The 19,720-nt window shown below is 41.6% G+C and overlaps 2 protein-coding genes across 6 annotated transcripts in view; one reads left to right on the forward strand and one right to left on the reverse strand.

Annotated features, from left to right (window-relative positions):
• Nucleotides 1-736: 736 nt before the first annotated feature.
• Nucleotides 737-8,443, reverse strand: MRPS14 (mitochondrial ribosomal protein S14). Its single transcript, XM_049868492.1, has 3 exons — nucleotides 8,330-8,443; nucleotides 4,062-4,220; nucleotides 737-1,230 (listed from the first exon to the last, which is right to left on the reverse strand). The coding sequence occupies exons 1-3, from the start codon at nucleotides 8,372-8,374 to the stop codon at nucleotides 1,048-1,050; spliced, it is 387 nt and encodes a 128-aa protein (XP_049724449.1). The 5' UTR covers nucleotides 8,375-8,443; the 3' UTR covers nucleotides 737-1,047.
• Nucleotides 8,444-9,400: 957 nt separating this feature from the next.
• Nucleotides 9,401-19,720, forward strand: part of TNN (tenascin N) — a 125,609-nt gene continuing 115,289 nt past the window's right edge. For all 5 annotated transcript variants that reach the window (XM_049868524.1, XM_049868526.1, XM_049868525.1 and 2 more), the window contains exon 1: nucleotides 9,401-9,449. The gene's annotated coding sequence lies outside the window, so the exon portion shown is untranslated. The remainder of the gene's footprint in view (nucleotides 9,450-19,720) is intronic.

Here is a 19,720-nt window from a genome sequence, read left to right on the forward strand (position 1 = left end):
GGACATCAGCTTTACCTTCCAATCTACGGTTTCTCTACCAAAAAAAACCCTCATAGTAAGGTGAGCTCAGCAGGTCGGGGAGACAGACTAGGATTGAAAATCACTATAAATGACCATATACATGTCAGTTAGTTGAATTAACTATAAACTGTTTGTGAAACTCTGCCCTTAAAAAAATAAGGGCTGAAAGAGTAAACTGGAAGGAAAAGGAAAGCATACACAGCATATTTTCACAGAAAATATTTTTTATTATGCTACTCTTTGCATTGGGCAAATCTGCTGCAAAAGACCTCTTTGAAGTGTTAACAAAGCAAAGATGTTACTTTGAGGACCAAGGTGCGCCTGACCCAAGCCATGTTGTTTTCATTTGCCTCACATACATGAGAACACTGGACAATGAAAAAGGAAGACCGAAGACGAACCGATGCCTTTGAGTTGTAGCGCTGGCAAAGAATGCTGAACATACATACCACAGACTGCCAAAAGAACAAACAAATCTGTCTTGGAAGAAGTACAGCCAGAATGCTTCCTAGAAGTGAGGGCAGCAAGACTTTGTCTCACATACTTCGGACATGTTATCAGGAGGGACCAGTCCCTGGAGAAGGACATCAAGCTTGGTAAAGGGTCAGCAAAAGAGAGGAAGACTCTCAACAAGATGGACTGACACAGTGGCTGCAACGATGGGCTCAAGCATAGCAACGATCATGGAGATGGCGCAGGACCAGCCAGTGTCTCGTTCTGTCGTAAATAGGGTCGCTACGAGTTGGAATCGACTCAACAGCACCTAACAACAACTCTTTGCACCGTGTATTGCAACATTATTTTTAATCTATTAAGTCCAAGAGAAAAAGTAATTCACTGACAGCCACATTTCACTGACAGAATGGAACATCCAAATTTCTTCATTTAAATTTTCTAAGTAATTATTACAGACAGCATCAGGACTCCTACACTGGACCCCTAAAAAAACTAGGTTTTTGCCTATCAGAAGAGTCTCCTCTTGATAGAAACAGCTTCCCTGCAAACTCAGTAGATTCTGGAGCTGATTCACCACGTTGCTCGCTGGACTCCAGAAACTTGCCCATGGTCAGCTAAGTGGCGGAAGACGATACGACTAAGCCTCCAGCGCCGCTTTACACCACGTGGACGGGATGTTATAACACAGCGATTTCTGATCCTAACAGGACAGCTATCCCGAGGCAGGGCAGCAATTTCTTCATCAGCCACTTCCTAAGGAAATCACAACACTGTTACACAGATCACATGCATTTATTTATTCCAGATGCTTAGTTAAATGCTCAGATGAAGAAGAGGAAGACAGCTAGATTCACTAATGTGGCCAGGGTTTGGCCCGAGGACCCTGGACACAGTAGTGAACTTAAGCCTCTGAGTGGAAACAAACAGATCCAAAAGCTGCCAGACGTGTACCACGCTCTCAATACAACTTTTTACAAATTTAATTGAAATTTAGGATAGATACATGGTAATCCACAAATCAAGAGTGTAATAAGTTTTCACAACAGAATACACCTATGTAGCCTGCACTAGGTTAAGAAACGACATTATCAGCACCCTAGGCCCTCTCTGTGCCCCTTTCAGTTACTAACCCCTGAGTACCAGCTAACCTGACTGCTAGCTAATACCACAGATGAGTTTTTTCTGTTTCGAATTTTATATAAATCTAACCACACAGTATGTATTCTTTTTATTCATTTCTGCTTGGCTTCTTTCATTCAACAATATGCTTGGGAGATTCAGCTATATTGTCACATGTGGTATAATTTGTTCATTCTCATTGGTGGTAATTTTATTTGTGTGAATGTACCACAATTCACTTACCCATTCTACGGCTGAGGGACATATGGGTAGCTTCTAGTTTTGAGCTATTATAATGTTGCTACATACATTCTTGTTTAAGTCATTGTTATGGATTGAATTGTGTCCCCAAAACAGATATATTGAAGTCCTAACCCCTGGAACTTATGGACATGATCGTGTTTGGAAAGAGGGCATTTGAAAATGTTATCAGTGAAGTTAATGTGAGGTCATACCAGAGCAGGGTGGGTTCTAGTTCATTCATGGGAGCGTGCTTATAAGAGAGGAGCAGAAACAGAGAGAGAGACAGATGAAGAATGCCATGTGACTACACAGCTGCATCCCAAAGAATGGCCAGAGCTGTGAGAAGTTGGGAGAGAGGCATGGAAGTGATTCTCACACAAAGCCACAGAAGGAAACAATACAGCCAACACTCCAATCTTAGACTCCCAGCCTCCAGAACTGTGGGACAATACATTTCTGTTCTTATAAGTCACCCGGTTTGTGGTATTTTGTTACAGCAGCCCTAAGAGACTGGTATAGTCATTTAGAAAACATATAAATGCATTTCTCTTGTGGTCCAATATGATTTCTGAATCATGAAAGTTTGAAACCACTAGGCTGAAAATCGAGACGGAGAGAAGGCAGTTTGAGGGGAGGCCAGAAAGGGAGGCAAGGGCAGTTGTCATAGAGCTTTGAAACCCGTGTTACTGAATGCTGAAATAGAGAGCAGTGACCAGATGAGATTTACATTTTTAAAAGATCATCTGCAACACAGCGAATGAATGGGGGGTGGGTGGCAAAAGTGGCTGAGGGGAGAATAGTGGGGATTACTATAGCAGCCTGGGCAAGAAATGCCAGTGGCTTGGGTTAGCATTTTGTCAGCAGAGATTTATTCTTATGAATGTGCTTTTAAGTATGTTTGTGTGTGTTATATGCACATTAATCTGACAAGTGTTCTTACAAGTATGATTGCCACGGTGCTAGACTGTGGGAGAAGCAAAATAACTACACATAAATAGTATACAAATTAAACGCGATAATGCATACGAAAGCCACTAAATGAATGTAAAAAGTTAAGGATTAAGAATAGTTTCTGATCTCCAAGAGCTTATGTATGTATGTGTTGTTGTTATGAAATACTTATAGAATTACATAAAATGGTATCCTTAAGTTCATGAGTGGTAGATAGTAAGTGCTTTAGAAGGAAATGGAGAGATGAGTAGGCTGGAAGATTAAAGTTTCATGGATATAGGCCTTGAAAGATGGCTCTCTGTCTCTCAATCCTACTCCTTGTTCCCAAAAAGATCTATCTGTGCTCCTCGTTCCCAAAAAAGATTTAAGACAGTTTACAAAACGAGAAAATTGAGACAAAGGGAAAACCAGAGTGGAAAAGGCAAAAGCCCGAGGCAAAAGCCCAGGATACAAAAGTGCATGCTGTGAAAGCTTGTAGGTTTGTTGGAACTGGGGCCTAAATTTGGCTTGTAAGTTATTTGGCAGGCAACATTCACAGAGTCTCTGCACAGCTACTGCTAGGGATCTAGGGATCTTCATAAATAATGTCCTCAGCAACACCTTTAGCTGAATTTCTCAGGGTCCACTTCTCATGACTCCCTAAATGCAGACAGGTAGTTTAATGCCATTAGGGTAAAAGCCCTAACAGAGTGGTTCAGGGCACTCGGTCTTCTACTTGTCTGGCTTAACCCAGACAAGACTGTCAACAGTCAGGTGCAGGACCTTATGCTCAGGAAGCCAAGTGGGAGCAGGGTTGGCATCCTCTCATTTGAGTGTGACAAGAAAGTAAGCCTAAATAGAAGGCCACCTTGGCACACAGAGGTGGGCAACGGAGTTCAGAAAACAGGACTGGAATGATCACAGGTGAGGAACAGTTTAGGCCACATGGTAGGCACACAGTCCTAGGTATCAGCAAAGTCTGCCATCCCAAAAGTTGGGATGAAGTTGGGGAGAGACCTTAGGTCAAAATAATTACCCAATTTCTTCATGGTCACTGTGCACAAGTACTAAGGATCACCTAATAAAACAGTTGAAAGGCTAATTAGTATAAATAGCTCTCTTTAATCTGAGCCTCACCAAAATCAGTTTCAAGGGATTGGTCTGTGTTGACTTGTAGTATTTGCTCTCATTCCCTAAAAAGTATAGTGATAACTAAGTCAAAACGAACAGTATTTAAAGTGTCCTGACTTGAGTTATTGGCTTTGTGGTAGTCAGGGGCACAATTAACCAACCTGAAGGTGTTTTGGCAAAATGGTATTCTTCCTGAGTGAATTGATCCGTAGCCTTTCATCTGCATATTCATAGGCCATTTTTCGTCTCTTCAAATCACGCAACATTTTCCAGTCTACGTAGTAACCTCGAGCTTGACCTGAAGTTGATGAAGGAACCATCTAAAGGACAGAGACAACAAACAAGTGAGGGCTAGTCAGACCCAGGCTCTGCCAGTGTCTCTCAATCCTGTAATCCTCTTTCAGTCATTATGACCTAGTATTTTTAATGTTGTTTTGGATCACTTTAATAATAATTTAAAATAATAGACTTCTTAATTCAGAACAAGTAACTGTAATGGATGTACATTAAGCCAAAATGGTAGTAATTAATACAGTGCCAATACAGTAGGTATTAGAAGATAAAAAAATTTTCATAAATTTTAAAAATATCATTATCTGACTTAGGTTAATAGTCACATGACTCAAAATAAATAAGTATGAAAAGACATACAGTAAAAAGTCTCCTTCCCATGTCATCCTTCACCTGCCCAGTGACTGCCACCTATCCCCAAAGGTAACCACTGTTATTCATTTCTTGTGTATCCTTCCTGAGATTTTTGTCTATACAAATACATGTATATACTTCTCCTGTGTTTTTTACTTTCAATTAACAATACATCTCAGAAATCTTCCCATATATGTATGTAAAAAGCTTACTCACTTTTTAAGGCTGCATAGTTTTCCACTGTGTGGATGCATCTTAGGTCATTTGACCTGAGACTTATTGGTGGACAGCTGGGCCCTATCTCACAGTTTATCATTACAAACAAGGCTGCAATGAATAACCTTGTATATACATCACTTCATATGTGTTCCTATATATCTGCAGGATGAATTATTGGAAGCTGAATTGCTGGGTCAAAGGGTCCTTTGAAATTATCACTGACCTAGTATTTCTTAGCACTAGTAGGTCCTTTGGTATAACACATTTTATCTACATGATGATAGTTTACAGTTCTGACACTTCAGGCATAGGGAGTATAGACACTAGAAACTTAGTTCACTCTCAAACCAGAGTAAACATTACATGTTAATTAAATTGCAATGGCACCAAATAATGGTAGCTTCCTATAACAGCTGTTTATAGAATATATGTACAGCAGAAAATAAAACCGAAAATGACAATACTATACTGAAAAGCCAACATTTTTAAATCTATTAAGAAAAGATTTACTGAGTGCCTTCTGTGTTCATATTACTAAGCAAAAGTCCCATGGGGAACTAGAATGATTTAATAATCATCTTTTGGAAATAAGGTATGGAAGAATTTAAATACAGATTTGGCACATCACTGAGTTGAATTAATACAAAGCACAAGTCGAGGGGAGTGGTCACTGTAGGAAAAGCCCCATATGGCTAGAAATAGGTGCCATAAAAAGGAGGGCTTAAAGGAGGCTTTGAAGGATTGCTAGAATTTGATACAGTTGGGGAGTAGAGCAGGTGAAAGAAGGTGAAGTTTGTTCAAAACAAATATGGAAATGAGCAAGATATATTCATAAGACCGTGAGAAAATCATTCCGGCTAAAAGAAACAATTCACGTTGAAGGGCAATGCAGGGTTTACTTTTGCCTACAAAATTGAAAGTTAAGGAAACTTAGAAAACAAAATCAAACATTTTTTCCTCGAATTATTTTTTCACACTGTTCCTAATCAACTTCCTCTCTACTGCCTCCTAAAAGGATTCTTTTTTTTTTAAATATAATCTTTCATCCTTTTTGCATAACTTTTTTCTGACTATAAAAATAATACACATTTAAAATAAAACACTTACTAGTTTATTATATCTTCTGTAAATGTTTCACGTCCTTTGCCTATTTCTCTATTGTAGTGTCAGTGTTTTCTTATCCGTTTGTAGCAGTGCTTTAGATGTTAATATTGTATTCTGTTCTGCTTTGCACACATCCTATCTTGCCCCCATCTCCCATGCCTCATCATCTCCTAAAATTCTTTTGCTGGGCCCTCATGGTCTACCATCATCAAAATCTCCTATGTCCTCAACTTCCATTAATATCTCCTTAACTTTTTTGCTCTAGCTGAATCTTGAATTCCTCCCCAACCCCCATAGCTTCTTCTGCAGTTCTTTTTCCTTCCGTCACTGGGCCTGGAGGTGGGGTAGGTGTCTTCCTTGCTCTTCATTGAAGCTTCCAGACCATTCTCCTTCCTACTTTCTGAAAGCCCCAGCTTTGTCTCTCACACCCTTGGGCTCTACCTCCCATTCCCCCTCACTGTTGCAGTCTACTAACACACCCCCCACCACTCCACTTAATTTCTCAAGGATTTCAGATCCTAGCTCATGCCCTCCAATATTCTTCCTGTCTTAATTCTTGATGATTTCACTATACACAAAATTATACCTTGATCTCTCTATTCCTTGATGTCCTCTCCAAAGATTTCTGTTCTCTACTCTTCTTCAGCTATTCAGTTCCAGGTCTTTCATTACCAGTAACTCCTCTATTATCTTAGTTTTGTGTATCTCATTCTCTATCACTTCTTACCTTTCTAGGTACTAGGTTCCTTCTAAAATCCCAATAACAGTACCTTGACCTCTCTGGGACTTTCAGTCCATTGATCCTACCATCTTTCCACTGTCTCTCACCTTCTGATCTCCCATCTCCCTCTCTGACCCAGCCTGAATTCCGTGGTTCATCAGTACAAACTTCTTGTGCACACCCCCATCTCCTTGGTCCTTGTCTCACTTTACTATACTTGCTCCCATTCTCCGAACTATTTTCACCATCTCTGCTTTCCTGAAGCCCCTAACACTGGTTTCCACATCCCTGCACTCAGCTGATGACCTTACTTCCTCTTTAATTCTGAAATTAGAAGTAGTCAGAAGAGAGCTTCCACAAACTCTCACTACCACATTTACCCACTTACGCGGATCTGTAGCCACAGGCTCTACATTCATTCCATCCTGTTACTACAGATCTGCTCTGCCCAATACAGTAAATAGTCTCTGACCACAAGTGCGCACTTGAAATGTAACTAGTGCAACTGAGAAATGGAATTTTAAATTTTATTTAAATTTAAAAACAGAAGCAGTGTACAATATTTTTCTGTTAAGTATAACTTTATTGTTTTGGTAGGATTACAGCTTCCATTTTAACAGTGGAAAATTTAGGATCCAAATAGATGTGCTGTGGGTGTAAAAATATAAACTGGATGGAAAATATCTTATTGATCATTTGATACTGGTTACATGTTGAAATAATATTTTGAATATACTGGGTTAAACAAATTATTTATCTGTTTCTTTTCACTTTGTAATGCAATTACTAGAAAATTTCAAATTACAAATGTGGCTCGCATTGTATTTCTATTGGCGTTGCTATTGATGCTAAAGTAATGCTACAATCCATGCCCCCAATACTCAGCTTCACGCACAAGACCTGAGCACCTCTTGCCTCCACAGGTACAGCTCCAACAGTTCTTCCCTCTCCTGCAACATCAATGCTTCCCATTCTAGGATCATACTCTCTAATATACAAAAATGCTGTTACTTCTGCCATACTTAAAAACAAACAACAAAAAAAAACACTTCTTAGCCCACTTCCCCGTCCAGCTACCGACCTATTTTTCTGCTCTCTTAGCAAAACTCCTTCAAAGAATTATCTGTACACGCAGTCTCCAATTTCACTCCCCTTCCGTCTTGAACCTATTCTAAAAATGTTTTCGCCCCCGTCACACCACCGAAAATGCTATGGTCCAGGTCCCCAACAGCCTCCATACTGTTAAAGCCAAAAAAAGCCAATTCTCAGCCCTCCTTTTAGACCTGTCAGATTTGAGCAGTGAGTTGATCTCTCCTTGCTCCTTGAAATTCTGTCTTCATTTCCTTCCAGGGCACCACACTCTCATCGGTTTTCCTCCTCCCTCGCTGACAGCTCCTTTTCAGTCTCCTTTGCTCGGTCTCATCTCCCCGACCTCTTAATGTTGGAGTTCCTCAGGCCTCCGTCTTTGGACCCCTTTTTTCTCTACCTACACTCATCCCTTTGTAAATGGGGGCCAATCCTGCAGCTTTCAATGCCAGTCAGTGATAGGCTTACGAATACCAAATTTGTATGCGCCAACACACACCTCCCCAGAACCAAGCCAGAGGGGGGAAAGTGGGCGGTAAGAGGACCCCTAGGACGGGGCCACATGAAACCAATGGAAACAACGCCGTGGGAAATCTGCGAGTCTGGAAATTCAGGGGCGGGAGGTAGGGGTTGGGATAAAGGTGCGGGCCTGACCTGCCGGACGGTGCGTAGCAGCGAACCCAGCATGGAAGCCGCCATTTTGTCCGCCGTAAACGTCAAATCGCTGCAACTTTATTGACAAGGCCGAAAACAGACGGACGTGAGAGACAGGGCCTGGGCTTCAGTGGGGCGGGACGGGGCGGTGCAATGGGTGTTTTTTAAGAGCTTCCGGCTCGACGTTCCGACTTTCGGCTACCGGAAGGAGGGGTTAGTTGTGGGATTTGAGCTATCGCGATGTTTAACGGAACTTGGACAAGTTAAAAATTTGTGAGGCCAGCTTTGATAATAAGGGACAATGTGACGCTCCGCCTTGTCCTTTTTCTCACGTCTGTATCAGACACCGTCTTAAACTACCTACGTCCCTACCCGTCTCCCTCCCTTCTGCATGTACCAGTTCATCATCACCAACTTCTCTTCCCCTGCGTTCGTCTCGGTCCCTCTCAACCTGCTCCTCCTGCTGTATCTATATCCTCCACTCAGTTTAAAGCACAGCTTGCCAGAAACCAAGGAATTATTACCAACTCTTTTTCTGTCATGTCTCCTAAAGATCTTGCAAATCTCTCCCTGCAAGCTCCTTAGAATTATCTCCATTTTATAAATAAGGAAAGTGAGGCTCACAGAGGTTCAGCAGCAATATCATACAGGTAATAAATAGGCTAAATTGGGTTTTGAATCCAGGTCCCGCTGATTGAAAAGTGGGCCATTTACCTTCAGACTCGCATCATTTTTCCCTTGGTTGCCACATTAGTCTCCTAAATGTCTAACTACAGTTTTGCTTTCCTCCAACATCTTGTTCTACTCAGCTGCCGAAGGTCTTTTTAAAATCTAGCCACTTCATCCTTTCCCTGCTTAAAATCCTACAATGACCCTCTGCTACCAACTGGAGGAAAAAACATCACATTCGATATCTGACAGGGTCTCTCATGGCCCGCACTGAGCTGAACTTTCTAGTTTTATCCCTGCTTACCTGTCCCTTAAGTTTTTGTCATTTGGAATTGCGTGTTGCCTCAACTTTCTATGCTATTTCTCACTTACATACCTTTGCACGTACTACTTCCTCTCCCAGGTTTCCTTCCTTCCACGTAAGGAACTCAAGGCCCCGTTCAGTCTTCAGGTGAGTTACTCTTTTCTTTTCTGTACTCTCATAGCCCCTGCACTTATGTTACCTAGTGGAAACCCCAGGTTCTTACTCGGCATGACTCGAATTGGCCAATAAAGGAGACACTGAGGTGGGACAACAAAATGGCACCTTTATTTCATTGTACAAGGAAATGGACCAGTCCGTGGTTACTGCTGCCAAGACTGCTCGCTAAGGGTAGGCAAGAAGGTTACTTTTAAAGGGGTTGACAAGTAGAGAGTTCATACATGTTACGTCAGCAACATTACTAATCATACTAAAAAAACAAACAAAAAAAAGTGCAATGGGGTTTACGTATAACCTCCAAGTAAAAGCAGTATTCAAATACAAAGCTGGGGGTGGGGGGAGGGGTGGGTGGTGGCGAGGAGCCCAGCAAGGAAATGATTTTGCAGTACAGCACGGTAGGGGAGGAAGCCAGGTAAAGAATACAGCACTGTGGGGTTCTGTCTCACTTATCTCACTCTCGACTATGAGTGCTTTGTGAGACTCATTAACCTTTGTGCCTCCAGCACCTCATATAGCACACAGCACGTTTCAGGCATTCGTTGAGATGTTTGTGGAATGCATTAATGAATGAATGCATTAAATGAAGTTAAATGAGGAAGGAGATGATTGATGGCAGTGCCATGATCCTAGATTGTAATTATAAAATATGTCAACTCTTCCTAAGTTAATGTATAGATTTTGTGCAATTTCAGTTAATACCCCCAGTGAGAGCTTTCTTAACAAAACAAATCTAAAGTATAAAAGAGACAATAAGTGGGATGGAACATGGTAAAAAGCTATGAAGTTTTTGAGAGGAAAAATGAGTGGAGCTGTTACCGGAATAAAGTCCTTGCGTCTCACTGGTCAAGAATGAACAGGTAAGGCATGCAGTTTTCCACATGAGCAAAGCTTTATTGAAGAGGCTAGCAAGCAGAGAGGAGGAGGGCCTAGAGCAACAATTACCTCATCTCACAGAACAAAAGACCCAAAAAAAAAAAAACAAACCAGTGCCATCAAGTCGATTCTGACTCATATCAGTTCTTGGGCAGGACAAAGATTCATGTTTATTCATAGACACAGACGGGGATATGTTAACTAAGGTGTGCACGCAGCAGCTTTCCAAGATGGCTCCTGTCCTAGAGGCCTCTGGCATTCATAGCGGGACTTACTATGAGGTATCGCACCTGCGCAGTCTCCCAGCTCCCCAGGTTCGATTCCCCAGCTGGGGCTGTAGCCCTTCACTGCCCCTCGTGGAATATGACACAGCAGTCAGGGGTGGATGTTCTGTGCATGTCCCTGGGCGTGGTCTTCTCCAACTGCTTCTGAAAGGCAATTTTAAAGAAGTTTGCAGGCTATTTTTAGATACCCTGCCCCATTGTTATGGGGAATGGCTTTGTTTCTGCACCCTGGCCCATTTCTTGTTATTTTGTTTGCAGATTTGGGGGCCCCTCTGTTCCTTGTCTTACTAAGTCTCTAGGTTCCACACTCAACCCCCCATTACCTCCCTGATAGTATAGTCTGTTTCTCTTTTACTTGCTTCTGTAACTTCAGCAGTCTATTCGCTATTTCTCAAACAGGCACCCTCTGATCTCAGGGCAGTGGCTCCCTGTCTTAGAGTCATGCTCTACCAGCTGTTACAATACCATATATTGTAAAGCCATAATGACTCAACTAGTGTGTGGTACTGGTACCAAAATCAACAGACAGATAAATGAACTAGAGTAGATAGGCCAGAAAAAAACTCCAGTATAATTAGAATTCACTTATATTTTAATAAAAGTATAAAAATCATTGGACAAGTGGTACTAAAGATTTGGGAAAAAAAATTTTTTTTAATTATATCTTTACCTCTTAACCATATATCAAGATAAATTTTAGATACATTAAAGAGTTAAATGCTAAAAAAGATTTTAAAAAAAAACAAGAAAATGTAGATGAGTACTTTTTTAAAAAACACTTAAATCTCAGTAGACAATCCTCAGAATGTCTAATAGCATTACATGTATTCAGCCCCACTAGTTTTTCAAGAGAATGCAAATGACAATGATGAGATGAATTTAAACTAGCAAATTAGCAAAGGTTCAGAAACATTCAGTGTTGCCAGAGGGGTGTGGAAATGGGTAATTTTATATCCTCCTGGTAGAAATGGAAACCCTGGTGGCATAGTGGTCAAGAGCTATGGCTCTATGGGGCAGTTCTACTCTGTCCTATAGGGTCGCTATGAGTCGGAATTGACTCGATGGCAGTGGTTTGGGTGGACTGGTAGAAATATAAATTGGTATAACTTGTCTGCAAAGGAATTTGGCAAGATTCATTTCAAGTTTATACCTGTTGACACAGTTATGCCACTTTTAGGAGTCTATTCCAAGGAAATACTGAAAAACTCTAAAATTTGTATAAAAGGATGCTTACCATAGGATTCTTTATAACAAGAAAAAATAAGAAATATTTTATAAGCCCAACAGTAGGAGGAGAGTTAAATGAATTAAGAAATAACATGTTATAATTCTAAGTTTTTTAAAAAACTAATGATTTTCAAATTTAAATACATATAATATATACAGTTATAGATAGATGATTGATTGATAGAAAAAAGATTAGAAGGAAATACACCCAAATGCTAAGAGTAGTAGGTGAGTGACCAGATTACCAGTTATTTTTATGTTCTTTTTTTTTTTTTTTAGATTTTTCCAATTTCCCTGTAATTGGCACATATTACTTTTAGAGTCACAAAAATGTTGAAGTTGATTTAAAAAGATAAACCTGTCTTTGTATTTCTTATGCTTATATTATTCTACCCAAAATATTGGGAAAAGGTGTTTTTCAAGGAGTATGAAGGAAGGTATGATGGCCTGGTGCCCATTAATATTCTCTCCTTGTCCTTGGGGGTGGCACGGTCACAACCTCAGCCAAAGCAGCAAGAAATGAAGAGTTTAGGGATGCTTGCCTCATTCATATTTGGTACCAAGTCATTTGCTCTCCCTTTTGTCTTTATTTCTCTGGCTCTTCTGTGTCTACCATCAAATAAATTTTTGTCTCTTTGGTGTCTAATCTATACCTAATAAGAATTGATCATTTCCTTCACCTCTTTCTTTTTAGGAGGATTCATTGTTTTTCTTTGTTATTATTTCATAAATGGTAAGTAACAGGGCTAACTTGGCTGCAGGCACAGGAGTCACACAGAAAGAATATTCAGTTGTCCCAAGAGGCTTTGTCTGGGCCGTAATGACTCACCAACAGTCTTGGACTTGAAATGACTTTGTTCTCCCAGAGGAGCCATGATGCTCAAAAGAACCAGACATCTTGAGTTTGGGTTGTCCTGGTATGGGACAGCTACAAGAGGAAACTACAGAAAGGTAGAAGGTGAGAGTGAAGGAAAAGAATACCTAGGGGAAAGAGACAGGCACAGGGACCCACACACACACACAGACACACAGATACACACACACAGACACAGATACACACACAGACACGCAGACACACACACACACACAGACACACACCCACACAGCCCTTTTCACCCCTGGCTCTGAAATGGTGTGTATGGATAATGGGTGAAACCTCTGTTCTTCTTACACATCTGCCTTCGTTAAACACCAGCAGCTGAATAGTAATCCTATTGGTTTACCACTTTGGCCATGGAGTGTGAGTGGTTTCAGCACTTCTGGAAGCAGCTGCCTGATTCTCCTTCCTGGAGCTATGTGCTGTGCATTGTATTGAACACAAGGTGGCAGTAGTATCACATCTGAACCCCAATGCCCAGCCATCCTGTCCCCAGGCCCACATACAGGGACCAATGCTTATACACACACGCATGTGGAAAACATATATACACACACACAGAGCCATTTGCCAATTAAAATGATGGTACTTTGCCTATCAGGTGGGACCTGTGTTTGAGTTTGAGTTTGCCTCCTTTGTAGCAGTCATAGGCAGGACATGATTTACAGGGCCCAGTGCGGTATAAAAATGTAGAGCCCCTTGATCAAAAAGCCAGAAAAAGTGCCACTAAAGGTATTAAAATATAAAGCTTCTTCATTTCTTCCCTGGCCTCTCAACTTGTCATGGTATTTTAATTTGGTATCGTTCTAAGTTAAAAGACCAAAAGGTCGGCAGTTCGAATCCGCCAGGCGCTCCTTGGAAACTCTACGGGGCAGTTCTACCCTGTTCTATAGGGTCGCTATAAGTTGGAATCGACTCAACGGCAGTAGGTTTAGGTTTTTTATCCTTCTAAGTAAAGAAAAATTTAAAATCATTAGCATGAATTTCACTGTTCTTCTTTATCTTGAGTAATGCCAGTTCTAAATGCAAATATAAGAACATTTAATTTATATGTGAAATTACGTAAATTACAAATTTGTATTCCATAGCGCCTACATGCATATGCATTTAGTTCTTACTAGAACAGGGGAAATGCTGCCTGAAACTAAATGGTTTTATTTCACTTCTTGAGCTGTGGATATTCTACCAACACCTCTACTTTGGCTTACTGACGGGGAAGGAAGGGTTGAAAGGGAAAGGAGTTGTTTTTCCCTTAGAATGACATTTCCTTCTTCCTGTGTTAGATGCAAGTTGTGTTGGCCTCTCAAAGCTGTTAGTGCCCCAGCTTACTGACATAGACATAACGTGCCTACCTTGCACTCATTTTGAGTCTTGCTGAACCCCCACACATCATGGGCCCACCAGAATTCTGTGCTCTTGGGCATAACGAATGCTTCATATGAAGGGAACGGCAAGACACGTCAGACACACATTGCACTTATCTCTTACATGCATGTTCCGTTGTCCAGTCCGACTTCACTTAACAAAACACCGGCTTAAACATACAACTATTAAGAAGTTCAAAATCAGCATTAAACCAATTATAAGGCTCTTCTGAGCAGAAAAAAAAAATATATATATATATATTTATTTCTGAGCAGAGGGTCTTGTGTGACTTCACACACACGTGAAGCTGGCCCCAGTCACAGACACTCAGATGGTCTCAGCCACCTGCACACCCATTTTCCCACCACACTTGCATCTCTAATAGACCTTTTCATCCAGGGGCTGGAAGCACCTCAAACTCCACATGTTCAAATCTGAGCCCGTGGACATTTGTTCATTCAACATTTATTGACAGTTCCTACTATGTACCAGGCACTGTGCTAGGAGCTGGGGATACATCAGCTTACCAAACAAAGTCCCTGCCCTCATGGAGCTTACCTTCTGGTGGGAGGTGGGGAAAGCCAATGAACAAATCACCAGTAAATCTATAATATGTCAAGTAGATACATGCTATGAAGAGTGAGTGTCTGTCAGTTTGTTGTACTGTGATGGCTTTCATGTTGCTGTGATACTGGAAGCTTTGCCACCGGTATTTCAGATACCAACAGGGTCAACCATGGTGGACAGGTTTCAGTGGAGCTTCCATACTAAGACAGGCTAGGAGGAAGGACCTCACAGTCTACTTCTGAAAATATTGGCCAGTGAAAACCTTATGAATAGCAGGGGAACATTGTCTGATATATTGGTGGAAAATGAGCCCCTCAGGTTGGAAGGCCCTCAAGATACGACTGGAGAAGAGCTGCCTCCTCGATGTAGAGTCAACTTTAATGACATGGATGGAGTCAAGCTTTCAGGACCTTCATTTGCTGATGTGGCATGACTTAAAATGAGAAGAAACACCTGCAAACATCCATTAGTGATAGGAATGTGGGATGTATGAAGTATGAATCTAGGAAAATTGGAAGTCATCAAAAATGAAATAGAACGCATTTCAACGGGTGGCTCCAGAAGACAAAGTAAAATAGTATAACAAAATGTGCAAAGACCTGGAAATAGAATACCAAAGGGGAAGAACACGCTTGGCATTTCTCAAGCTGAAAGAACTGAAGAAAAAATTCAAGGCTGGAGTTGCAATATTGAAGGATTCTATGGAGAAAATATTGCTGAAGATTATTCAAAAACAGTTGCAGTAGTACATCAACAGGGAACTGCCAGAAATTCAAGCCAGATTCAGGAGAGGACACGGAATGAGGGATATTATTGCTGATGTCAGATGGATCATGGCTGAAAGCAGAGAATGCCAGAAAGATGTTTTACCTGTGTTTTGTTAACTATGCAAAGGCATTTGACTGTGTGGATCATAACAAATATGGATAACATTTCAAAGAATGGGAATTCCAGGGCACTTAATTGTGCTCCTGAGGAACCTGTACATCGACCAAGGGGCAGTCCTTCGAATAGAACAAGGGGATACTGCATGGTTTAAAGTCAAGGAGGGTGCGTGTCAGAGTTATAGCCTTTCATCATACTTATTCATTCTGTATGCTGAGCAAATAATCTGAGAAGCTCGACTGTATGAAGAAAAACGGGGCAATATGCGGATGACAAAACCTTACTTACTGAAAGTGAAGAGGACTTGAAGCACTTACTGATAAATATCAAAGACCACAGCCTTCAGAATATATTACACCTCAACATAAAACAAAAATCCTCACAATTGGACCAATAAGCAACATCATGATAAACAGAGGAAAGACTGAAGTTGTCAAGGATTTCATTTTACTTGGATCCACATTCAACACCCATGGAAACAGCAGTCAGGAAATCAAATGACATTGCATTGGGCAAATGTGCTTCAAAAGACCTCTTTTAAGTGTTAAAAACAAAGATGTTATTTTAAGGACTAAGGTGAGCCTGACCCAGTTCATGGTGTTTTCAATCACCTCATATGCATGCGAAAGCTGGACAATGAATAAGGAAGACCGAAGAATTGATGCCTTTGAATTATGGTGTTGACAAAGAGTATTGAATATACTATGGATTGCCAGAAGAATGAGTAAATCTGTCTTGGAAGAAGTACAGCCAGAATGCTCCTTATAAGCAAGGATGGTGAGACTTCATCTCACATACTTAGGACGTATTATCAGGAGGGAGCAGTCCCTGGAGAAAGACATCATGCTTGGTAAAGTAGAAGGTCAGTGAAAAAGAGGAAGACCCTCAGTGAGATGGATTGACACAGTGGCTGTAAAAATGGGCTCAAACGTAGCAACAATTGTGAGGATGGCGCAGGACTGGACAGGGTTTCATTCTGTTGTACATAAGGTCGCTATGAATTGGAACCAACTCGACAGCACCTACAACAATAACATGAAGAGTTAAGCAGATTAAAAGGATAAAGAGTTATGGTGGGAGGTGCTGTTATATAAAGGTGGCCAGAGAAAGGCTTTCTGATGCAATGGCATTTGAACAGAAACCCAAATGATGTGAAAGAGTGAGCTAGGTGGTATTTGGGGGAAGAACGTTCCAGCCAGAAAGAACAGCAAGTGTAAAGGCCGTGAGGTAGGAGTGGGCCTGATGTGTTTGAGGAAGAGCAAGGAGGCATAATGGTTGGAGCCAAGTGAGCAAGAGGGAAGAGAGAAGTTAACCACTGCTGCAGGTGACTGGTAGGGTAGAAGAAGGACAGGTAGATGAAGTTAGAGCAAATGAGAGTTTAGGGGTAGACCATATAGCCCTTGCAATCATGGTATGAACTTCCTCCTCCCTTCTAAATTCTTTATATCTTGATTAATGGGATCACCATCCACCCAGCTGCCCCAGCTGGGAATCTCAGTCACCTTTGACTCCTTTTCTTTCATACTGTGCTGGACTCTGGTGCAGATCCTTGCAGCCCCACCCCTTGCTCCAGTCTGCTTGACTGATGAGTTCCAAGCAGGCTTCTGCCAGCTGAGTTCAGAGGCAATGAGACAGCACCTTGGGCTTACATCAGGCCACTCTTACTTCTTGTCCTCTGACATTGACACCTCTGAGGACATCTGAGGAACCAGGAGCCTGCTTGACCCATATGCACAGCACCAAGTGCAGGGGAGTTGACACCATGGAAACACCCTGAACCAATGGGGGGATGAAAGCCTATGGATAATACATTTTATATGACCCCTCAGAAGGTCTCAGCGAGGTGTAGAGCACCAGTGATCTGAGCAGTGGCTAACTTGGTAATGCATCCTAGTATTTCTTTTTCCTCCTTTTTTATTCCTCTTCCCCAATCCCTCACTCCTGCTTCTTGGGATCTCTTCCCAAGGAAACTACATTCCCACAGTCCTCAGTCTTGGGTTTTGCTTTTGTGGGCAAGGGGATAGTGGGGAAGACTTAAATAAAAAAAAATCAAACCTGTTGCTGTGGAGTCGATTCCAACTCTTAATGACCCTATGGGGAAGACTTAAGCTAAGAAACAATACCCCATCCAACAGTTCATCCAAATCTTGCTGATTCTGCTTCTAATTGTCTCTTTAAGTTTCTCCATTCCTACTCTGCTCTCCTAGTTAAGGTTCTCTTCATCCCTTGCCTGTACTAGTGGTTGTGTTGTTAGCTGCCATCGAGTTGACCTCAACTCATGGTGACACCATACACAATGGAACAACGGAACGAAGTACTGCCTGGTCCTGTGCCATCCCCATGACCAGTTGCGGATTGGACTATCCTATAATAGTACCTACCTGGATCTGAAACTGCCTCTTTCTGTCTCCCATTTCTTTACTTAACCCATTACCTCTACCTTTTCTGCTGCCAGAGTGAACTTTGTAAAGCACGACAACGGCTCACTCCTGGTAGCACCTACTAAGTACAGTCCAAACTCCTCGACACAATATTCAATAGGCCTCCTCAGCACTATTTTCCATAACCCCCTAAACACCTCTGGCCACACTGGATTATTCATCCTTCGAGGGTCCCCTTGGGTGGTTCTTCCTCTCAAAGACTTTCCTTTCTGTTCGGTTTAGTTCATCAAATGTTTAATTGAACACCAGGCACAGAGTATTTCTGCACATGCAAGGAGTGAAGAGCAGGCAACAAACTGACGAATCAGGGGAGATGCTGCAAGTTACAGGGTACAGAATATGTCACATATCAGCACAATCCTATTTAAGTGTGTTCAGCTAGTCTGATCGCGTTGGGGAGTCTGAAAATACTTTTTCACCAGTCCGGACCTGCCTGAGGCTTTGGTAAGGAGGTAAGGAAATTTACATTTGCAGAAGGCAAGATCTTGTGGAAAACTAGGGTTCTGAGTGGGGGTAAATTTATGAAAAGGTTTTTTATCTTTACATTAATGGTAAAGACTGATTCTAAATAAAGGAAATGCGATTGACAATTTGCACATTTTAAATTAGTAGTCCTGGATATGGGACTCAATTTCCACTTAACATCCCTGACTCACACACAAAAAAGTTAAATTTTCTTCCCTGAAGTTTCAAGTAGATGTTTGAATATACATATATATACATTTTATTTGTTATAGATCATATGCCTACAAAGAAGTTTTTCTTTTCTGAGTTGCATTTTCCATCCACATATTCAGTGTCATCCTGACATGAGGACTTGGAATCGTCGATTTCCCCCCTCTCCAGTGCTGCCCAGGCCCAGTTATGCAGGTCGGTCTGGCCAAGAGGCCTGTGGGCCTGACATCCAGCTCATGGCATTTGCCAGGCCAGGTACCCTGGCTCAGAGATGCATTACGTTTTTATAATTCTGCCATGGTTTAGAGATGTTGGGTAAATTGGTGCTTGAAATAGGAATGGTTTAGGGTAATCTTATTTAGCCAACAGGGCACAGCTCAGCAGGATTTATAATCTCAGTCGTTGCCTTGGTATCTGCTTGAAGCATGTGCTATCAACCCCTCCTTTAAATCTTAGCAGCCTCCTTCTTTCAGACAATTCCCAGTTCTAAGGACCTCATGGCTGCCAGGGCCTTAGGGCTGCCACGACAAATTACCACAAACAGGGTGAGTGAAAAAAACAGAAATTTATTCTCTTAAAGCTCTGGAGGCCAGAAGTAGGAAACCAAGGTTTCAGCAGGGCCAAGCTCCCTCTACACGCCCTAGGGGAGCATCTTTCATTGTGTCTTCCAGCATCTGGTGTCTCCTGCCTAGTATTCCTTGGTTTGTGACAACATAATTCTAATCTCTGTCCCTGTCTTCACATGACCTTCTTCCCTGTGTGTGTCTATGTGTTCCTGTTTGTCTCTTACAAGGACACTCATTGGATTTAGGGGCCACCCTAATCCAGTATGATCTCATCTCTATCCTTCGTTACATCTACAAAGACCCTTTTTCCAAATAAGATCACATTCTGAGATTCTGGATAGACCTGAATGTTGGGGAAACACTATTCAACCCAGTACACTCATTTGCATTACCGTTATTAAGACTTCAATGCAAGCAACTCTACTTTTTATGCCATCTGCTTTATCACCGCTTTCTGATCTCAACTCCCAATTCCTCTTTT

This window comes from Elephas maximus, chromosome 24 (assembly GCF_024166365.1).
Source record: "Elephas maximus indicus isolate mEleMax1 chromosome 24, mEleMax1 primary haplotype, whole genome shotgun sequence".
Lineage (NCBI taxonomy): Eukaryota > Metazoa > Chordata > Mammalia > Proboscidea > Elephantidae > Elephas > Elephas maximus.

Coding starts and splice junctions, on each gene's coding strand:
- MRPS14 (XM_049868492.1), bottom strand. CDS start 8,374: ATGGCGGCTTCCATGCTGGGTTCGCTGCTACGCACCGTCCGGCAG. Junction 4,221..8,329: donor TGCTACGCACCGTCCGGCAG/GTCAGGCCCGCA, acceptor TCTGTCCTTTAG/ATGGTTCCTTCATCAACTTC. Junction 1,231..4,061: donor TTTTGCCAAAACACCTTCAG/GTTGGTTAATTG, acceptor TGATTTCCTTAG/GAAGTGGCTGATGAAGAAAT.